The sequence below is a fragment of the Coturnix japonica genome, unplaced genomic scaffold, assembly GCF_054131305.1.
Source record: "Coturnix japonica strain WE unplaced genomic scaffold, WE-NBRP24 Scf102, whole genome shotgun sequence".
Taxonomy (NCBI): Eukaryota; Metazoa; Chordata; class Aves; order Galliformes; family Phasianidae; genus Coturnix; species Coturnix japonica.
The window spans coordinates 210,924-230,853 of record NW_028189005.1 but is presented as its reverse complement, the minus strand read 5'-3'; the positions used below and the strand labels follow the sequence as shown (position 1 = coordinate 230,853).

General features: G+C 56.8%; 1 protein-coding gene across 6 annotated transcripts in view; it reads left to right on the top strand.

Annotated features, from left to right (window-relative positions):
• Positions 1-3,291: 3,291 nt before the first annotated feature.
• The window catches only part of LOC146751299 (V-type proton ATPase subunit S1-like), a 28,078-nt gene continuing 11,439 nt past the window's right edge, over positions 3,292-19,930 (top strand). For all 6 annotated transcript variants that reach the window (XR_014941686.1, XM_085534842.1, XM_085534841.1 and 3 more), the window contains exons 1-7: positions 3,292-3,430; positions 5,968-6,103; positions 6,979-7,032; positions 12,224-12,402; positions 13,054-13,094; positions 13,428-13,513; positions 16,634-16,956. Coding sequence is in view for 5 of the 6 variants with exons in the window: in XM_085534842.1 (XP_085390968.1) it covers positions 3,336-3,430; positions 5,968-6,103; positions 6,979-7,032; positions 12,224-12,402; positions 13,054-13,094; positions 13,428-13,513; positions 16,634-16,956 (914 nt within the window). In the remaining variant the exon portion in view is untranslated. The remainder of the gene's footprint in view (positions 3,431-5,967; positions 6,104-6,978; positions 7,033-12,223; positions 12,403-13,053; positions 13,095-13,427; positions 13,514-16,633; positions 16,957-19,930) is intronic.

The following is a 19,930-nucleotide window of genomic DNA, read 5'->3' as shown; positions in this document are numbered from 1 at the left end:
TGGGTCTCTATGGGGTCTCTATGGGTTTCTATGGGGTCTTTATGGGTCTCTGTGGGTCTCTATGGGGTCTCTATCAGTCTCTATGAGTCTCTGTGGGGTCTTTATGGGTCCCTATGGGGTCTCTATGGGTCTCTATGGGGTCTTTATGGGTCCCTATGGGGCTCTATGGGGTGCTATGGGGCACAATGGGGTCTCTATGGGGCAGCTATGGGTCCTTATGGGTCTCTATGGGGCAGCTATGGGTCCTTATGGGTCTCTATGGGGTCTTTAAGGGTCTCTATGGGGTCTTTATGGGTCTCTATGGGGTCTCTATGGGGTCTTTATGGGTCTCTGTGGGGTCTCTATGGGGTTCTATGGGGTCTTTATGGGTCCCTATGGGGCTCTATGGGGTGCTATGGGGCACAATGGGGTCTCTATGGGGCTCTATGGGGCAGCTATGGGTCTCAATGGGTCCTTATGGGTCTCTATGGGGTCTTTAAGGGTCTCTATGGGTCTTTATGGGGCTCTATGTGTCTCTATGGGGCTCTATTAGACTCTATAGGGCACAATGGGGCACTATGGGGTCTCTATGGGTTTCTATGGGGTCTTTATGGGTCTCTATGAGTCTCTATGGGGTCTTTATGGGTCCCTATGGGGTCTTTATGGGTCCCTATGGGGCTCTATGGGGTGCTATGGGGCACAATGGGGTCTCTATGGGGTTCTATGGGGCAGCTATGGGTCCTTATGGGTCTCTATGGGGTCTTTAAGGGTCTCTATGGGGTCTTTATGGGTCTCTATGGGGCACTATGGGGTCTCTATAGGGTGTCTATGGGGTCTTTATGGGTCTCTGTGGGGTCTTTATGGGGTTCTATGGGGTCTTTATGGGTCCCTATGGGGCTCTATGGGGTGCTATGGGGCACAATGGGGTCTCTATGGGGTTCTATGGGGCAGCTATGGGTCTCAATGGGTCCTTATGAGTCTCTTTGGGGTCTTTATGGGTCTCTATGGGGTCTCTATGGGTTTCTATGGGGTCTTTATGGGTCCCTATGGGGCTCTATGGGGTGCTATGGGGCACAATGGGGTCTCTATGGGGCTCTATGGGGCAGCTATGGGTCCTTATGGGTCTCTATGGGGTCTTTATGGGTCTCTATGGGGTCTCTATGGGGTCTCTATTGGTCTCTATGAGGTCTCTATGGGGCACAATGGGGTCTTTAAGGGTCTCTATGGGGTCTTTAAGGGTCTCTATAGGGCACAATGGGGCACTATGGGGTCTCTATGGGTTTCTATGGGGTCTTTATGGGTCTCTGTGGGTCTCTATGGGGTCTCTGTGGGTCTCTATGGGATGCTATGGGGCACAATAGGGTCTCTGTGGGGCTCTATGGGGCAGCTATGGGGTCTTTAAGGGTCTCTATGGGGTCTTTATGGGTCTCTATGGGGCACTATGGGGTCTCTATGGGTCTCTATGGGGTCTCTATGGGGTCTTTATGGGTCTTTATGGGTCTCTATGGGGCGGCTATGGGTCTCTATTGGGCACAATGGGGTTTTAGGGTCTCTATGGGGCGCTATGGGGTCTCTATGGGTCTTTATGGGGCTCTATGTGTCTCTATGGGGCTCTATTAGACTCTATAGGGCACAATGGGGCGCTATGGGGTCTCTATGGGTTTCTATGGGGTCTCTGGGGCAGCTGTGGGTCTCTATGGATCTCTATGGGGTCTCTATGGGGTCTCTGTGGGTCTCTATGGGGTCTCTATGGGTCTCTATGGGACGCTATGGGGCACAATAGGGTCTCTGTGGGGCTCTATGGGGAGCTATGGGTCTCTATGGGGTCTCTATGGGACTCTATGAGTCTCTATGAGGTCTCTATGGGGCACAATGGTGTCTCTATAGGGCACAATGGGGCGCTATGGGGCTCTATGGGATCTCTATGGGGCTCTATGGGGCACAATGGGATGCTATGGGGCACAATGGGGTCTCTATGGGTCGCTATGGGACTCTATGGGGCACAATGGGGTCTCTATGGGTCGCTATGGGACTCTATGGGGCACTATGGGGTCTCTATGGGGCACTATGGGTCTCTATGGGGCACTATGGGGTCTCTATGGGGTGCTATGGGTTCTCTATGGGGCGCTATGGGTCGCTATGGGGCACTATGGGTCTCCATGGTGCTCTATGGGGCACTATGGGGTCTCTATGGGGTGCTATGGGTACTCTATGGGGCTCTATGGGTCGCTATGGGGTCTCTATGGGTCGCTATGGGTTCTCTATGGGGCTCTATGGGTCGCTATGGGGCTCTATGGGGTGCTATGGAGTCTCTATGGGTCTCTATGGGGCTCTATGGGGTGCTATGGAGCCTCTATGGGGCTCTATGGGTCGCTATGGGGCTCTATGGGGTGCTATGGAGTCTCTATGGGTCTCTATGGGGCTCTATGGGGTGCTATGGAGCCTCTATGGGGCTCTATGGGTCGCTATGGGGCTCTATGGGGTGCTATGGAGTCGCTATGGGGCTCTATGGGTCGCTATGGGGCTCTTTGGGTCGCTATGGGGCACAATGGGATCTCTATGGGTCGCTATGGGGCTCTATGGGGCACTATGGGGGCTCTATGGGGTGCTATGGAGTCGCTATGGGTCTCTATGGGGCTCTATGGGGTGCTATGGAGCCTCTATGGGGCTCTATGGGTCGCTATGGGGCTCTATGGGTCGCTATGGGGCTCTATGGGGTGCTATGGGGTCTCTATGGGGTGCTATGGAGTCTCTATGGGGCTCTATGGGTCGCTATGGGGCTCTATGGGGTGCTATGGGGCTCTATGGGTCGCTATGGGTCTCTATGGGGTGCTATGGAGCCTCTATGGGGCTCTATGGGTCGCTATGGGGCACAATGGGATCTCTATGGGGCTCTATGGGGCTCTATGGGTCGCTATGGGGCTCTATGGGGTGCTATGGGTTCTCTATGGGGCTCTATGGGTCGCTATGGGGCTCTATGGGTCGCTATGGGGCTCTATGGGGCACTATGGGGGCTCTATGGGGCTCTATGGGTCGCTATGGGGCTCTATGGGTCTCCATGGTGCTCTATGGGTCGCTATGGGGCTCTATGGGGCGCTATGGAGTCGCTATGGGGCTCTATGGGTCGCTGTGGGGCTCTATGGGTCGCTATGGGGCTCTATGGGTCGCTATGGGGCGCTATGGGTCGCTATGGGGCTCTATGGGGCGCTGTCGCAATACGGCTCTTTATGAATGACACCCGTGGGAACGCAGGGGCGTGGCTAAGCTCCGAATCGCTCTCCCATTGGCTGTTTCGGAATCGCCCCGCCTTTTCCGGTGTATGGTGAGCCGCCATTGGTTGAAGGCTCTGCGGCAAAATGGCGGCGGTGGTCGTGGGGTTGTTGGTGTTAATGGCGCTGAATGGGGCCGAGGGGGGGGGGGGGGTCCCGCTGGTGGCCTGGTCCAGTGTAAGGTAATGGGATGTATGGGGTATATGGGATATATGGGGTTATATGGGGTTATATGGGGGTATATGGGGTTATATGGGGTTATAGGGGGTTATATGGGGGTATATGGGGTTATATGGGGTTATAGGGGGTTATATGGGGGTATATGGGGTTATATGGGGGGATATGGGGTTATATGGGGTTATATGGGGTTATATGGGGGGATATGGGGTTATATGGGGTTATATGGGGGGATATGGGGAGATATGGGGTTATATGGGGGGATATGGGGTTATATGGGGGGATATGGGGGTTATATGGGGTTATATGGGGTTATATAGGGGGGTATGGGGGGATATGGGGGTTATATGGGGGTTATATGGGGGGATATGGGGTTATATGGGATATATGGGGAGATATAGGGTTATATGGGGTTATATGGGGGGATATGGGGGGATATGGGGTTATATGGGGTCATATGGGGGAGATATGGGGGGATATGAGGGGATATAGGGGGTTATATGGGAGAATATGGGGTTATATGGGGTTATATAGGGGGATATGGTGGGATATGTGGGGTTATATGGGGCATATGGGAGGATATGGGGAGATATGGGTTATATGGGGTTATATGGGGGGATATGGGGTTATATGGGGGTATATGGGGTTATATGGGGGGATATGGGGGGTTATATGGGGGGATATGGGGTTATATGGGGTTATATAGGGGGATATGAGGGGATATAGGGGGTTATATGGGGGGATATGGGGGGATATGGGGTTATATGGGGGGATATGGGGGGATATGGGGTTATATGGGGTTATATGGGGGTATATGGGGTTATATGGGGTTATATGGGGGTATATGGGGGGGATATGGGGGGTTATATGGGGGGATATGGGGTTATATGGGGTTATATGGGGGGATATGGGGTTATATGGGGGGGATATGGGGGGATATAGGGGGATATGGGGTGATATGGGGGGATATGGGGGAGATATGGGGGGGTATGAGGGGATATAGGGGATTATATGGGGTTATATGGGGTTATATGGGAGAATATGGGGGGATATGGGGATGATATGGGGGGTATATGGGGGGATATGGAGATATATAGGGGGGTATGGGGGGATATGGGGGTTATATGGGGGGATATGGGGTTATATGGGGGGATATGGGGATATATGGGGGGATATGGGGGGATATGGAGGGGTATGGGGGGATATAGGGGGCTATATGGGGGTTATATGGGGTTATATGGGGTTATATGGGGTTATATGGGGGGATATGGGGTTATATGGGGGGATATGGGGTTATAGGGGGTTATATGGGGGGATATGGGGGGATATGGTGGGATATGTGGGGTTATATGGGGTATATGGGAGGATATGGAGAGATATGGGATATATGGGGTTATATGGGGGGATATGGGGGGATATGGGATATATGGGGTTATATGGTGGGGTATGGGGGGATATGGGAGTTATATGGGGGGATATGGGGTTATAGGGGGTTATATGGGGGGATATGGGGGGATATGGGGGATATGGGGGGGGATATGGGGCTATATGGGCGGGATATGGGGTTATATGGGGTTATAGGGGGGTATAAGGGGGTATATGGGGATATATAGGGGGATATGAGGGGATATAGGGGGTTATATGGGGGATATATGGGGGGATATGGGGATATATGGCATTATATGGGGTTATAAGGGGGGATATAGGGGATATGGGGGAGATATGGGGTTATATGGGGGGATATGGGGTTATATGGGGGGATATGGGGGGATATGGGGTTATATGGGGTTATATGGGGGGATATGGGGGAGATATGGGGGGGTATGAGGGGATATAGGGGGTTATATGGGGGAGATATGGGGTTATATGGGGTTATATGGGGGGATATGGGATTATATGGGGGGATATGGGGATATATGGGATTATATGGGGTTATATGGGGTTATATGGGGGGATATGGGGGGATATGGTGGGGTTATATGGGGTTGTATGGGGTTATATGGGGTTATATGGGGGGATATGGGATATATGGGGTTATATGGGGGTTATATAGGGGGGTATGGGGGGGTATGAGGGGATATATGGGGTTATATGGTTATATGGGGTTTTATGGGGGTTATATGGGGTTATATGGGGGAGATGTGGGGGAATATGGGATTATATGGGTTATATGGGGGGTATATGGGGGGATATGGGGTTATAGGGGGGGATATGGGGTTATATGGGGTTATATGGGGTTATATGGGAGAATATGGGGTTTTATGGGGGTGATATGGGGTTATATGGGGGGATATGGGGGAAATATGGGGGATATGGGGATATATGGCATTATATGGGGTTATATGGGGGGATATAGGGGATATGGGGGAGATATGGGGTTATATGGGTGGATATGGGGGGATATGGGGTGATATGGGGGGTTATATGGGGGGGATATGGGGTTAAAAATTGGGTTAAAAAAGCAAAATATGATGATTTTGGGTGTTTTTCCCCCATTTTTATACCCCCCCCCCCCCCCCCCCCCCCCCCATTTATTTAATAGCGGTTTATGGTCCGGCCCTTCTGCCCCCCCACTTCCGGCTGTCGGCCATCTTGTGGAGGACCACCAGCTGGGGGCGCTGTTGGAACCCGCTCTCACCCGCGGGCCCAAAACTCTATTGTTGGTCCTCCATGATGAGGTGAGGCCACGCCCACTTCCGGGTTAGGCCACGCCCTCTCCATTATAACCCCGCCCCATTTCCCTTATATGGGTGTGACACCACTAAGCCACGCCCCCTCCATTATAACCCCACCCCTTTTACCTTATATGGGCACGATACCTCAGACCACGCCCCCCTCTATTATAACCCCGCCTTTTTTTCCTTATATGGATGTGATACCTCAGGCCACGCCCCCCTCCATTATAACCCCGCCCCCTTTTACCTTATATGGGCATGATACCTCAGGCCACGCCCCCCTCTTATAACCCCGCCCCTTTTACCTTATATGGGCATGATACCTCAGGCCACGCCCCCCTCTATTATAACCCCGCCCCTTTTACCTTATATGGGCACAATACCTCAGGCCACGCCCCCCTCTATTATAACCCCGCCCCTTTTCCCTTATATGGATGTGATACCTCAGGCCATGCCCCCTCCATTATAACCCCACCCCCTTTTACCTTATATGGGCATGATACATCAGGCCACGCCCCCCTCTATTATAACCCCGCCCCTTTTACCTTATATGGGCATGATGCCTCAGGCCACGCCCCCCTCTATTATAACCCCGCCCCTTTTCCCTTATATGGATGTGACACCTCAGGCCACGCCCCCTCCATTATAACCCTGCCCCTTTTCCCTTATATGGATGTGATACCTCAGGCCACGCCCCCTCTATTATAACCCCACCCCCTTTCCCTTATATGGACGTGATATATCCAACCTCCCATTGGATAACGCAAATCCACACCCCCTGCTTTACATATTCAAATGAGCCCCTGTTTGCCCCGCCCCCCTTTCATCCCATTGGTCCGCCCCTGGCTCTGTGGCTTCTGATTGGTCGACGTGACCAGCTGAGCGTGGAGGACTTCACGGCCTATGGAGGTGGAGCCTTCCCACGGCTACAGGTGGGGGCGGGGCTTAGGGACAAGGGGGCGGGGCTTAGGACAGAAGGGGCGGAGCTTAGGGACAAGGGGGCGGGGCTTGGGGTCTAAGGGGCGGGGCTTAGTGCTGAAGGGGGCGGGGCTTAATGGACAAGGGGGCGGGGCTTAGGGCTGAGGGGGGCTTAAGGACAAGGGGGCGGGGCTTAATGAACAAGGGGGCAGGGCTTAATGAAAAGGGGCGGGGCTTAATGGACAAGGGGCGGGGCTTAGGTTTGGGGCGGGGCTTAATACACAAGGGGCGGGGCTTAATGGACAATGGGCGGGGCTTATGGGGGTTGGGGCAGGGCTTATGGAGCATGGGGGCGGGGCTTAAGAACAGGGCTGGGGCTTATGGACAGGGGGCGGGGCTTAGGGCTGAAGGGGCGGGGCTTATGGAGAAGGGGCGGGGCTTAGGTTTGGGGGTGGGGCTTAATGGACAATGGGCAGAGCTTATGGGGGTTGGGGGCGGGGCTTAGTGACAAGGGGCGGGGCTTATGGAGAAGGGGAGGGGCTTAAGGACAGGGGGCGGGGCTTGGGGCTGAAGGGGGTGGGGCTCGAGGAAAGTGGGCGTGGCTTAAAGGACAAGGGGGTGGGGCTTAGGTCATAAGGGGGCTTAATGACAGGGGGCGGGGCTTAGGTTTTGGGGCGGGGCTTAATGGAGAATGGGCGGGGCTTAATAGACAAGGGGGCGGGGCTTAGGGTCTAAGGGCGAAGCTTAATGGAGAAGGGGCGGGGCTTAATGCTGTAGGGGGCGGGGCTTAACGGACAAGGAGGCGTGGCTTAGGTTTGGAGGCGGGGCTTAATGAGAAGGGGCGGGGCTTAGGGCTGAAAGGGGGCGGGACTTAATGGATAAGGGGGCGTGGCTTATGGCCGAAGGGGGCGGGGCTTAATGGATAAGGGGGTTGGGCTTATGGCTGAAGGGGCGGGGCTTAATGGAGAATGGGCGGGGCTTAAAGGACAAGGGGGCGGGGCTTAGGGCTTAAGGGGGCTTAAGAACAAGGGGGCGGGGCTTAGTGTCTAAGGGGCGGGGCTTAATGGAGAACGGGCGGGGCTTGGGGCAGGGGGCGGGGCTTAGGGACAAGGGGGCGGGTTTGGGGTCTAAGGGGTGGGGCTTAATGGACAAGGGGCGGGGCTTATGGGGGTTGGGGGCAGGGCTTAGCGACAAGGGGCGGGGCTTATGGAGAAGGGGAGGGGCTTGATGGACAAGGGGGAGGGGCTTATGTTGGGGGCGGGGCTTAATGGACAAAAGGGCGGGGTTTAGGTTTGGGGGCGGGGCTTGATGGACAAGGGGCGGGGCTTAGGTTTGGGGGCGGGGCTTAGTGTTGAAGGGGCGGAGCTTAATGGAGAAGGGGCGGAGCTTGTGGTGGTTGGAGGCGGGGCTTATGGAGCATGGGGGCGGGGCTTAAGGACAAGGGGGCGGGGCTTAGGGACAGGGGGCGGGGCTTATGGCTGAAGGGGCGGGGCTTATAGAGAATGGGCGGGGCTTAGGTTTGGGGGCGGGGCTTAGTGGACAATGGGCAGAGCTTATGGGGGTTGGGGGCGGGGCTTAGCGACAAGGGGCGGGGCTTATGGAGAAGGGGAGGGGCTTAAGGACAGGAGGCGGGGCTTGGGGCTGAAGGTGGGGCTCGAGGAAAGTGGGCGTGGCTTAAAGGACAAGGGGGCGGGGCTTAGAGCAGAGGGGGGCTTAAGGACAAGGGGGCGGGGCTTAGTGTCTAAGGGGCGGGACTTAATGGACAAGGGGCGGGGCTTATGTTTGGGGCGGGGCTTAATGGACAAGAGGCAGGGCTTAGGTTTGGGGGCGGGGCTTAATGGACAAGGGGCGGGGCTTAATGGACAAGGGGGCGTGGCCTATGTTTGTGGGCGGGGCTTAGGTTTGGGGGCGGGGCTTAATGGACAAGGGACGAGGCTTAGGTTTGGGGGCGGGGCTTAATGGACAAGGGGGCGGGGCCTATGGTTGTGGGCGGGGCTTGATGGACAAGGGGCTGGGCTTAGGTTTGGGGGCGGGGCTTAATGGACAAGGGGGCGGGGCTTAGGTTTGTGGGCGGGGCTTAATAGACAAAAGGGCGGGGCTTAGGTTTGTGGGCGGGGCTTAATGGACAAGGGGGCGGGGCTTTAGGACAAGGGGGCGGGGCTTAGGGCTGAAGGGGCGGGGCTTACAGACAAGGGCACAGCTTAAGGACAGGGTGGGTATTAAGGACAAGGGGGCGGGGCTTAAAGGAGAAGGGGCGGGGCTTAGTGGGATGGGGCGGGGCTTATGGACAAGGGGGCGGGGCTTAAGGACAGGGTTGGGGCTTATGGATAGGGGGCGGGGCTAATTAGGGTTGGGGGCGGGGCTTATGGGTCTCTGGCCCTATATATATGGGTCTGCCCCACACTTATGGGTGTCTGGCCCCACACTTATGGGTCTCTGGCCCTATATATATGGGTCTGCCCCACACTTATGGGTCTCTGGCCCCACACTTATGGGTCTGCCCCACACTTATTGGTCTGCCCCACACTTATGGGTCTCTGACCCCACACTTATGGGTCTGCCCCACACTTATGAGTCTCTGGCCCCACACTTATGGGTCTGCCCCACACTTATGGGTCTCTGACCCCACACTTATGGGTCTGCCCCACACTTATGGGTCTCTGGCCCCACACTTATGGGTCTGCCCCACACTTATGGGTCTGCCCCACACTTATGGGTCTCTGGCCCCACACTTATGGGTCTGCCCCACACTTATTGGTCTGCCCCACACTTATGGGTCTCTGGCCCCACACTTATTGGTCTGCCCCACACTTATGGGTCTCTGACCCCACACTTATGGGTCTGCCCCACACTTATGGGTCTCTGGCCCTATATATATGGGTCTGAGCCCCACACTTATGGGTCTGCCCCACACTTATGGGTCTGCCCCACACTTGTGGGTCTCTGGCCCCACACTTATGGGTCTGCCCCACACTTATTGGTCTGCCCCACACTTATGGGTCTCTGACCCCACACTTATGGGTCTGGCCCACACTTATGGGTCTGCCCCACACTTATGGGTCTCTGGCCCCACACTTATGGGTCTACCCCACACTTATTGGTCTGCCCCACACTTATGGGTCTGCTCCACACTTATGGGTCTCTGGCCCCACACTTATGGGTCTCTGGCCCTATATATATGGGTCTGCCCCACACTTATGGGTCTGGCCCCACACTTATGGGTCTCTTGCCCCACACTTGTGGGTCTCTGGCCCCACACTTATGGGTCTACCCCACACTTATGGGTCTCTGGCCCCACACTTATGGGTCTCTGGCCCCACACTTATGGGTCTGCCCTACACTTATGGGTCTCTGGCCCCACACTTATGGGTCTGGCCCACACTTATGGGTCTGCCCCACACTTATAGGTCTCTGGCCCCACACTTATGGGTCTACCCCACACTTATGGGTCTGCCCCACACTTATGGGTCCCTGGCCCCACACTCATGGGTCTGCCCCACACTTATGGGTCTCTGGCCCCACACTTATTGGTCTGCCCCACACTTATGGGTCTCTGACCCCACACTTATGGGTCTGCCCCACACTTATGGGTCTCTGGCCCTATATATATGGGTCTGAGCCCCACACTTATGGGTCTGCCCCACACTTATGGGTCTGCCCCACACTTGTGGGTCTCTGGCCCCACACTTATGGGTCTGCCCCACACTTATTGGTCTGCCCCACACTTATGGGTCTCTGACCCCACACTTATGGGTCTGGCCCACACTTATGGGTCTGCCCCACACTTATGGGTCTCTGGCCCCACACTTATGGGTCTACCCCACACTTATTGGTCTGCCCCACACTTATGGGTCTGCTCCACACTTATGGGTCTCTGGCCCCACACTTATGGGTCTCTGGCCCTATATATATGGGTCTGCCCCACACTTATGGGTCTGGCCCCACACTTATGGGTCTCTTGCCCCACACTTGTGGGTCTCTGGCCCCACACTTATGGGTCTACCCCACACTTATGGGTCTCTGGCCCCACACTTATGGGTCTCTGGCCCCACACTTATGGGTCTGCCCTACACTTATGGGTCTCTGGCCCCACACTTATGGGTCTGGCCCACACTTATGGGTCTGCCCCACACTTATAGGTCTCTGGCCCCACACTTATGGGTCTACCCCACACTTATGGGTCTGCCCCACACTTATGGGTCCCTGGCCCCACACTCATGGGTCTGCCCCACACTTATGGGTCTCTGGCCCCACACTTATTGGTCTGCCCCACACTTATGGGTCTGCCCCACACTTATGGGTCTCTGGCCCCACACTTATGTGTCTGCCCCACACTTATAGGTCTCTGGCCCTATATATATGGGTCTGAGCCCCACACTTATGGGTCTGCCCCACACTTATGGGTCTGAGCCCCACACTTATGGGTCTGGCCCACACTTATAGGTCTCTGGCCCTATATATATGGGTCTGCCCCACACTTATGGGTCTGCCCCACACTTATGGGTCTCTGGCCCTACATATATGGGTCTGCCCCACACTTATGGGTCTCTGGCCCCACACTTATGGGTCCCTGGCCCCACACTTATGGGTCTCTGGCCCTATATATATGGGTCTGCCCTACACTTATGGGTCTGGCCCACACTTATGGGTCTGGCCCCACACTTATGGGTCTCTGCCCCACACTTATGGGTCTGGCCCACACTTATGGGTCTGCCCCACACTTATGGGTCTCTGGCCCCACACTTATGGGTCTGCCCCACACTTATGGGTCTCTGGCCCCACACTTATGGGTCTCTGGCCCCACACTTATGGGTCTGGCCCACACTTATGGGTCTGCCCCACACTTGTGGGTCTCTGGCCCTACATATATGGGTCTGCCCCACACTTGTGGGTCTCTGGCCCACACTTATGGGTCTGCCCCACACTTATGGGTCTGCCCCACACTTATGGGTCTGCCCCACACTTATGGGTCTGCCCCACACTTATGGGTCTACCCCACACTTAAAGGTCTCTGGCCCTATATATATGGGTCTGAGCCCCACTTGTGGGTCTCTGGCCCCACACTTATGGGTCTCTTGCCCCACACTTATGGGTCTTTGGCCCTATATATATGGGTCTGAGCCCCACACTTATGGGTCTGCCCCACACTTATGGGTCTCTTGCCCCACACTTATGGGTCTGCCCCACACTTATGGGTCTTTACAGGCGGCGCTGGCGGCTGCAGGTTCGGTGCTTCAATTGACGGCAGTTCCGGGCGGCGCCGTGGGGCTGCCCCACACTTTGGGGGCAGAATCGTTGTTGGATGACGACGCTGTGGGGCAGCTGAGGGCAGCCAATGGATCCGGGGGGGCTCTGCTGCTGCGGCTGCCACGCATTGACCAAGGGTACGGCCCCATAGCTGCCCCATAGCTGCCCCATAAGTGCCCCATAGATACCCCATAGAGACCCCATAGATGCCCCATAGATACCCCATAGCGGCCCCATGGCTGCCCCATAGCTGCCCCATAGATACCCCATAGCGGCCCCATAGCTGCCCCATAGCTGCCCTGTAGTGGCCCTATAGCGGCCCCATAGCTGCCCTGTAGCTGCCCCATAGATACCCCATAGCTGCCCCATAGCTGCCCTATAGATACCCCATAGATACCCCATAGAGACCCCATAGATGCCCCATAGATACCCCATAGCGGCCCCATAGCTGCCCCATAGAGACCCCATAGAGACCCCATAGATGCCCCATAGAGACCCCATAGAGACCCCATAGCTGCCCCATAGCTGCCCTATAGATACCCCATAGCGGCCCCATAGCTGCCCCATAGCTGCCCCATAGATACCCCATGGCTGCCCCATAGCTGCCCTGTAGTGGCCCTATAGCTGCCCCATAGCTGCCCTATAGAGAACCCATAGCTGCCCTGTAGTTGCCCCATAGCTGCCCTGTATTGGCCCTATAGCGACCCCATAGCTGCCCCATAGCTGCCCCATACCAGCCCCATAGCTGCCCCATAGCTGCCCCATAGATGCTCTTGTTTCTCCCCCAGGTCCCAGTTCTTGTCCCCCCGGGAGGTGCTGGCCAGCAATGGTGAGTGGGGCACTTGGGGGGCACTTGTGGGGTGATGGGGGGCACTTAGGGGGCACTGAGGGGCACTTAGGGGGCACTTAGGGTTACTTGGGGGGTGCTTGGGGCACTTAGGGGGCAATAAGGGTTACTTGGGGGGCACTGGGGGCACTTAGGGGGTTGTGGGGGGCACTTACGGGGCAGTTGTGGGGTGATGGGGGGCACTTATGGGGTGCTGTGGGGCACTTAGGGGGCACTTGGGGTTACTTGTGGGCACTTGTGGGTCACTGAGGCACTTAGGGGGCGATGGGGGTCATTTGTGGGGCACTGGGGGTCACTTGTGGGGCTGCCCCATAGATGAGGCTCTGGGGGAGGTGCTGAGTGCCCTGCAGGCCGAGGGGCTGCCCTACAGCGCTGTGCTGACAGCCCTGCGTCCGTCCAGGGTGAGTGCTGCCCCATAGCTGCCCCATAGCTGCCCCATAGATACCCCATAACTGCCCCATAGATACCCCATAGCTGCCCCATAGATACCCCATAGCTGCCCCATAGCTGCCCCATAGATACCCCATAGATACCCCATAACTGCCCCATAGATACCCCATAGCTGCCCCATAGATACCCCATAGCGGCCCCATAGCGGCCCCATAGCTGCCCCATAGATACCCCATAGCTGCCCCATAGCTGCCCCATAGCTGCCCCATAGCTGCCCCATAGATACCCCATAGCTGCCCCATAGCTGCCCCATAGCTGCCCCATAACTGCCCTATAGCTGCCCCATAGATACCCCATAACTGCCCCATAGATACCCCATAGATACCCCATAACTGCCCCATAGATACCCCATAGATACCCCATAACTGCTCCATAGATACCCCATAGATACCCCATAGCTGCCCCATAGCTGCCCCATAGCTGCCCCATAGATACCCCATAGCTGCCCCATAGCGGCCCCATAGCTGCCCAATAGCGGCCCCATAACTGCCCCATAGATACCCCATAGCTGCCACATAGCTGCCCCATAGATACCCCATAGCTGCCCCATAGATACCCCATAGATACCCCATAGATACCCCATGGATACCCCATAGCTGCCCTATAGCAGCCCCATAACTGCCCCATGGTTGCCCCCCAAATTCCCCCCCCACCCCATAATTGACCCCATAACCCCCCCCCCACGCCCCATAACCCCCCTTATAACCCCATAACTGACCCCATAACCCCCCATTTAACCCCATAAACTGACCCTATATCCCCCCCCCCCTTTATGTCCCCATACAGGTGCCCCCCAAATCCCCACCCCCCACCCCATAACTGACCCCATAACCCCCCCCCTCACCCCATAACCTCCCTTTTAACCCCATAACTGACCCCATAGCCCCCCTCCCTCACCCCATAACCCCCCTTATCACCCCACAACCCCCCATTTAACCCCATAACCCACCCCATAACCCCCCTTATAACCCACTAACCCCCCTTATCACCCAAAAACCCCCCTTATAACCCCATAACCCACCCCACAACCCCCCTTATAACCCCATAACCCCCCTTATAACCCCATAACCCCCCTTTTAACCCCATAAGCCCCCCCATAACCCCCCTTATAACCCCATAACCCCCCTTATCACCCCATAACCCACCCCATAACCCCCCTTATCACCCCATAACCCCCCATTTAACCCCATAAACTGACCCTATATCCCCCCCCCATTTATGTTCCCATACAGGTGCCCCATAAATCCCCACCCCATAACCCACCCCATAGCCCCCCCCACACCCCATAACCCCCCTTATCACCCCATAACCCACCCCATAACCCCCCTTATCACCCCATAACCCCCCTTATCACCCCATAACCCACCCCATAACCCCCCATTTAACCCCATAAACTGTTCCTATATCCCCCCCCCCACCCCATAACCCCCCATTTAACCCCATAAACTGACCCTATATCCTCCCCCCCAACCCCATAACCCCCCATTTAACCCCATAAACTGACCCTATATCCCCCCCCCCCACCCCATAACCCCCCATTTAACCCCATAAACTGACCCTATATCCCCCCTTATCACCCCATAACCCCCCTTATAACCCCATAACCCCCCTTATCACCCCATAACCCCCCTTATAACCCCATAACCCCCCTTATCACCCCATAACCCCCCTTATAACCCCATAACCCCCCTTATCACCCCATAACCCCCCATTTAACCCCATAACCCCCATTATAACCCCATAACCCACCCCATAACCCCCCTTATCACCCCATAACCCCCCTTATCACCCCATAACCCACCCCATAACCCCCCTTATAACCCCATAACCCCCCTTATAACCCCATAACCCACCCCATAACCCCCCTTATCACCCCATAACCCCCCTTATGACCCCATAACCCACCCCATAACCCCCCTCTGTCACCCCATAACCCCCCTTATAACCCCATAACCCCCCTTATCACCCCATAACCCCCCTTATAACCCCATAACCCCCCATTTAACCCCATAAACTGACCCTATATCCCCCCCCCCACCCCATAACCCCCCATTTAACCCCATAAACTGACCCTATATCCCCCCCCCCCTTTATGTTCCCATACAGGTGCCCCCCAAATCCCCCCCCAGCCCCATAACTGACCCCATAACCCCCCCCACCACCCCATAACCCCCCTTATGACCCCATAACCCCCCTTATAACCCCATAACCCCCCTTATAACCCCATAACCCCCCTTATCACCCCATAACCCCCCTTATAACCCCATAACCCCCCTTATGGCCCCATAAGCCCCCTTTTAACCCCATAACCCACCCCATAAGCCCCCTTTTAACCCCATAACCCACCCCATAACCCCCCTTATGACCCCATAACCCCCCTTATGACCCCATAACCCACCCCATAACCCCCCTTATCACCCCATAACCCACCCCATAACCCCCCTTATCACCCCATAACCCCCCTTATCACCCCATAACCCACCCCATAACCCCCCTTATAACCCCATAACCCCCCTTATAACCCCATAACCCACCCCATAACCCCCCTTATCACCCCATAACCCACCCCATAACCCCCCTTATCACCCCATAACCCCCCTTATAACCCCATAACCCACCCCATAACCCCCCTTATGACCCCATAACCCACCCCATAACCCCCCTTATCACCCCATAACCCACCCCATAACCCCCCTTATCACCCCATAACCCCCCTTATCACCCCATAACCCACCCCATAACCCCCCTTATAACCCCATAACCCCCCTTTTAACCCCATAACCCCCCTTATGACCCCATAAGCCCCCTTTTAACCCCATAACCCACCCCATAACCCCCCTTATGACCCCATAACCCCCCTTATGACCCCATAGCCCCCCTTTTAACCCCATAACTGACCCCATAACCCCCCATTTAACCCCATAAACTGACCCTATATCCCCCCCCCCACCCCATAACCCCCCATTTAACCCCATAACCCACCCCATAACCCCCCTTATAACCCCATAACCCCCCATTTAACCCCATAAACTGACCCTATATCCCCCCCCCCCCTTTATGTTCCCATACAGGTGCCCCATAAATCTGGGTCTATGGATACCTGGAGGGGGGGGGACGAGCCCCAATCAATGGGGCTGGGGGGGGGGGGGGGTCGATCCCTCCTTCAAGCCCCCAATAAGGGGAGGGGGGGGGAAGGGGATGAGACCCCCCCCCCTTTAAGGTGGCCCCCCCACCCGGCCCCCCCCCAATTACTTCTATGGGCTGAGAACATCAGCGTGGAATATATGGGGGGGGGGGGAAAGGGGGTGAAGAAATGGGATCTGACCCCAAGGACTTTTGGGGCCGGAGCCGACGTGGATTTGGGGGGGTCGACGTGGGACCCACAAGAAGCTCGGTGAGGATTTGGGGGGGGGGTTCTATGGGGTTCTATGGGGGGTTCTATGGGGCTGGGGGGGAGGATAGAGGGGGGTTCTATGGGGTTATGTGGGGTTCTATGGGGCTGGGGGGGGGGATCTATGGGGTTATGTGGGGTTATGTGGGGCTGGGGGGGGGTTCTATGGGGTTATGTGGGGTTCTATGGGGCTGGGAGGGGGAATGGGGGGGGTTCTATGGGGTTATGGGGGGTTCTATGGGGCTGGGAGGGGGGAGTGGGGGGGGTTCCATGGGGTTCTATGGGGCTGGGGGGGGTTTAAAGTGGGGTTGGGGGGGTTTCTATGGGGTTCTGTGGGGTTCTATGGGGTTCTATGGGGCAGGGGGGGGGAATAGAGGGGGGTTCTATGGGGTTATGTGGGGTTCTATGGGGCTGGGGGGGGGGATCTATGGGGTTATGTGGGGTTATGTGGGGCTGGGGGGGGGTTCTATGGGGTTATGTGGGGTTCTATGGGGCTGGGAGGGGGAATGGGGGGGGTTCTATGGGGTTATGGGGGGTTCTATGGGGCTGGGAGGGGGGAGTGGGGGGGGTTCCATGGGGTTCTATGGGGCTGGGGGGGGTTTAAAGTGGGGTTGGGGGGGTTTCTATGGGGTTCTGTGGGGTTCTATGGGGTTCTATGGGGCAGGGGGGGGGAATAGAGGGGGGTTCTATGGGGTTATGTGGGGTTCTATGGGGCTGGGGGGGGGGATCTATGGGGTTATGTGGGGTTATGTGGGGCTGGGGGGGGGTTCTATGGGGTTATGTGGGGTTCTATGGGGTTCTGTGGGGTTATGTGGGGCTGGGGGGGGTTCTAAGGGGTTATGTGGGGTTCTATGGGGTTCTATGGGGTTATGTGGGGTTCTGTGGGGTTCTATGGGGCTGGGGGGGGGGATCTATGGGGTTATGGGGGGTTATGTGGGGTTCTATGGGGTTCTATGGGGCGGGGGGGGGGGAATAGAGGGGTTCTATGGGGTTCTATGGGGCTGTGGGGGGGAATGGGGGGGGCTCTATGGGGCTGGGGGTGGAATGGGGGGGTTCTATGGGGTTCTGTGGGGCTGGGAGGGGGGAATGGGGGGGGTTCTATGGGGTTATGGGGGGTTATGTGGGGTTCTATGGGGTTATGTGGGGCTGGGGGGTGAAATAGAGGGGGGTTCTATGGGGTTATGTGGGGTTCTATGGGGCTGGGGGGGGTTTAAAGTGGGGTTGGAGGGGGTCTATGGGGTTATGGGGGGTTATGTGGGGTTCTATGGGGTTCTGTGGGGCTGGAGGGGGTTTAAAGTGGGGTTGGGGGGGTCTCTATGGGGTTATGTGGGGTTCTATGGGGTTCTATGGGGCGGGGGGGGGAATAGAGGGGGGTTCTATGGGGTTATGTGGGGTTCTATGGGGTTATGTGGGGCTGGAGGGGGTTTAAAGTGGGGTTGGGGGGGGTCTATGGGGTTATGTGGGGTTATGTGGGGTTCTATGGGGTTATGTGGGGCTGGGGGGGGTTTAAAGTGGGGTTGGGGGGGTTCTATGGGGTTATGGGGGGTTGTTCTTTGGGGCGGGGGGGGGGAATGGGGGGGACTCTATGGGGCTGGGGGTGGAATGGGGGGGTTCTATGGGGTTCTGTGGGGCTGGGAGGGGGGAATGGGGGGGGTTCTATGGGGCTGGGGGTGGAATGGGGGGGTTTTATGGGGTTATGTGGGGCTGGAGGGGGTTTAAAGTGGGGTTGGGGGGGTTTCTATGGGGTTATGGGGGGTTATGTGGGGTTCTATGGGGCTGGGGGGGGGAATAGAGGGGTTCTATGGGGTTCTATGGGGCTGGGAGGGGGAATGGGGGGGGTTCTATGGGGTTATGGGGGGTTATGTGGGGCTGGGGGGGGGTTCTATGGGGTTATGTGGGGTTCTATGGGGCTGGGGGGGGGAATAGAGGGGGGTTCTATGGGGTTATGTGGGGTTCTATGGGGTTCTGTGGGGCTGGGAGGGGGGAATGGGGGGGGGTTCTATGGGGTTATGGGGGGTTCTATGGGGTTCTATGGGGTTATGTTGGGTTATGTGGGGCTGGGTGGGGGTTCTATGGGGTTATGTGGGTTTCTATGGGGCTGGGGGTGGAATGGGGGGGTTCCATGGGGTTCTATGGGGTTCTATGGGGCTGTGGGGAGGAGTGGGGGGGGTTCCATGGGGCTCTATGGGGCTGGGGGGGGGAATAGAGGGGGGTTCTATGGGGTTATGTGGGGTTCTATGGGGTTCTATGGGGCTGGGGGGGGGAATGGGGGAGTTCTATGGGGTTCTGTGGGGTTCTATGGGGTTTTATGGGGTTCTATGGGGCTGGGGGGGGGAATGGGGGAGTTCTATGGGGTTATGTGGGGTTCTATGGGGTTCTATGGGGCTGGGAGGGGGAATGGGGGGGTTCTATGGGGTTATGTGGGGCTGGGGGGGGTTTAAAGTGGGGTTGGGGGGGGTCTATGGGGTTATGTGGGGTTCTATGGGGTTCTATGGGGTTCTATGGGGTTATGGGGGGTTATGTGGGGTTCTATGGGGTTCTATGGGGCTGGGGGGGGGGAATGGGGGGGTTCTATGGGGTTATGTGGGGCTGGGGGGGTTTAAAGTGGGGTTGGGGGGGTCTATGGGGTTATGGGGGGTTATGTGGGGCTGGGAGGGGGGAATGGGGGGGTTCTATGGGGTTCTGTGGGGTTCTATGGGGTTATGTGGGGTTATGTGGGGCTGGGGGGGGGTTCTATGGGGTTATGTGGGGTTCTATGGGGCTGGGGGGGGGAATAGAGGGGGGTTCTATGGGGTTATGTGGGGTTCTATGGGGCTGGGAGGGGGGAATGGGGGAGTTCTATGGGGTTCTGTGGGGTTCTATGGGGTTTTATGGGGTTCTATGGGGCTGGGAGGGGGAATGGGGGGGTTCTCTGGGGTTCTGTGGGGTTCTATGGGGTTTTATGGGGTTCTATGGGGCTGGGAGGGGGAATGGGGGG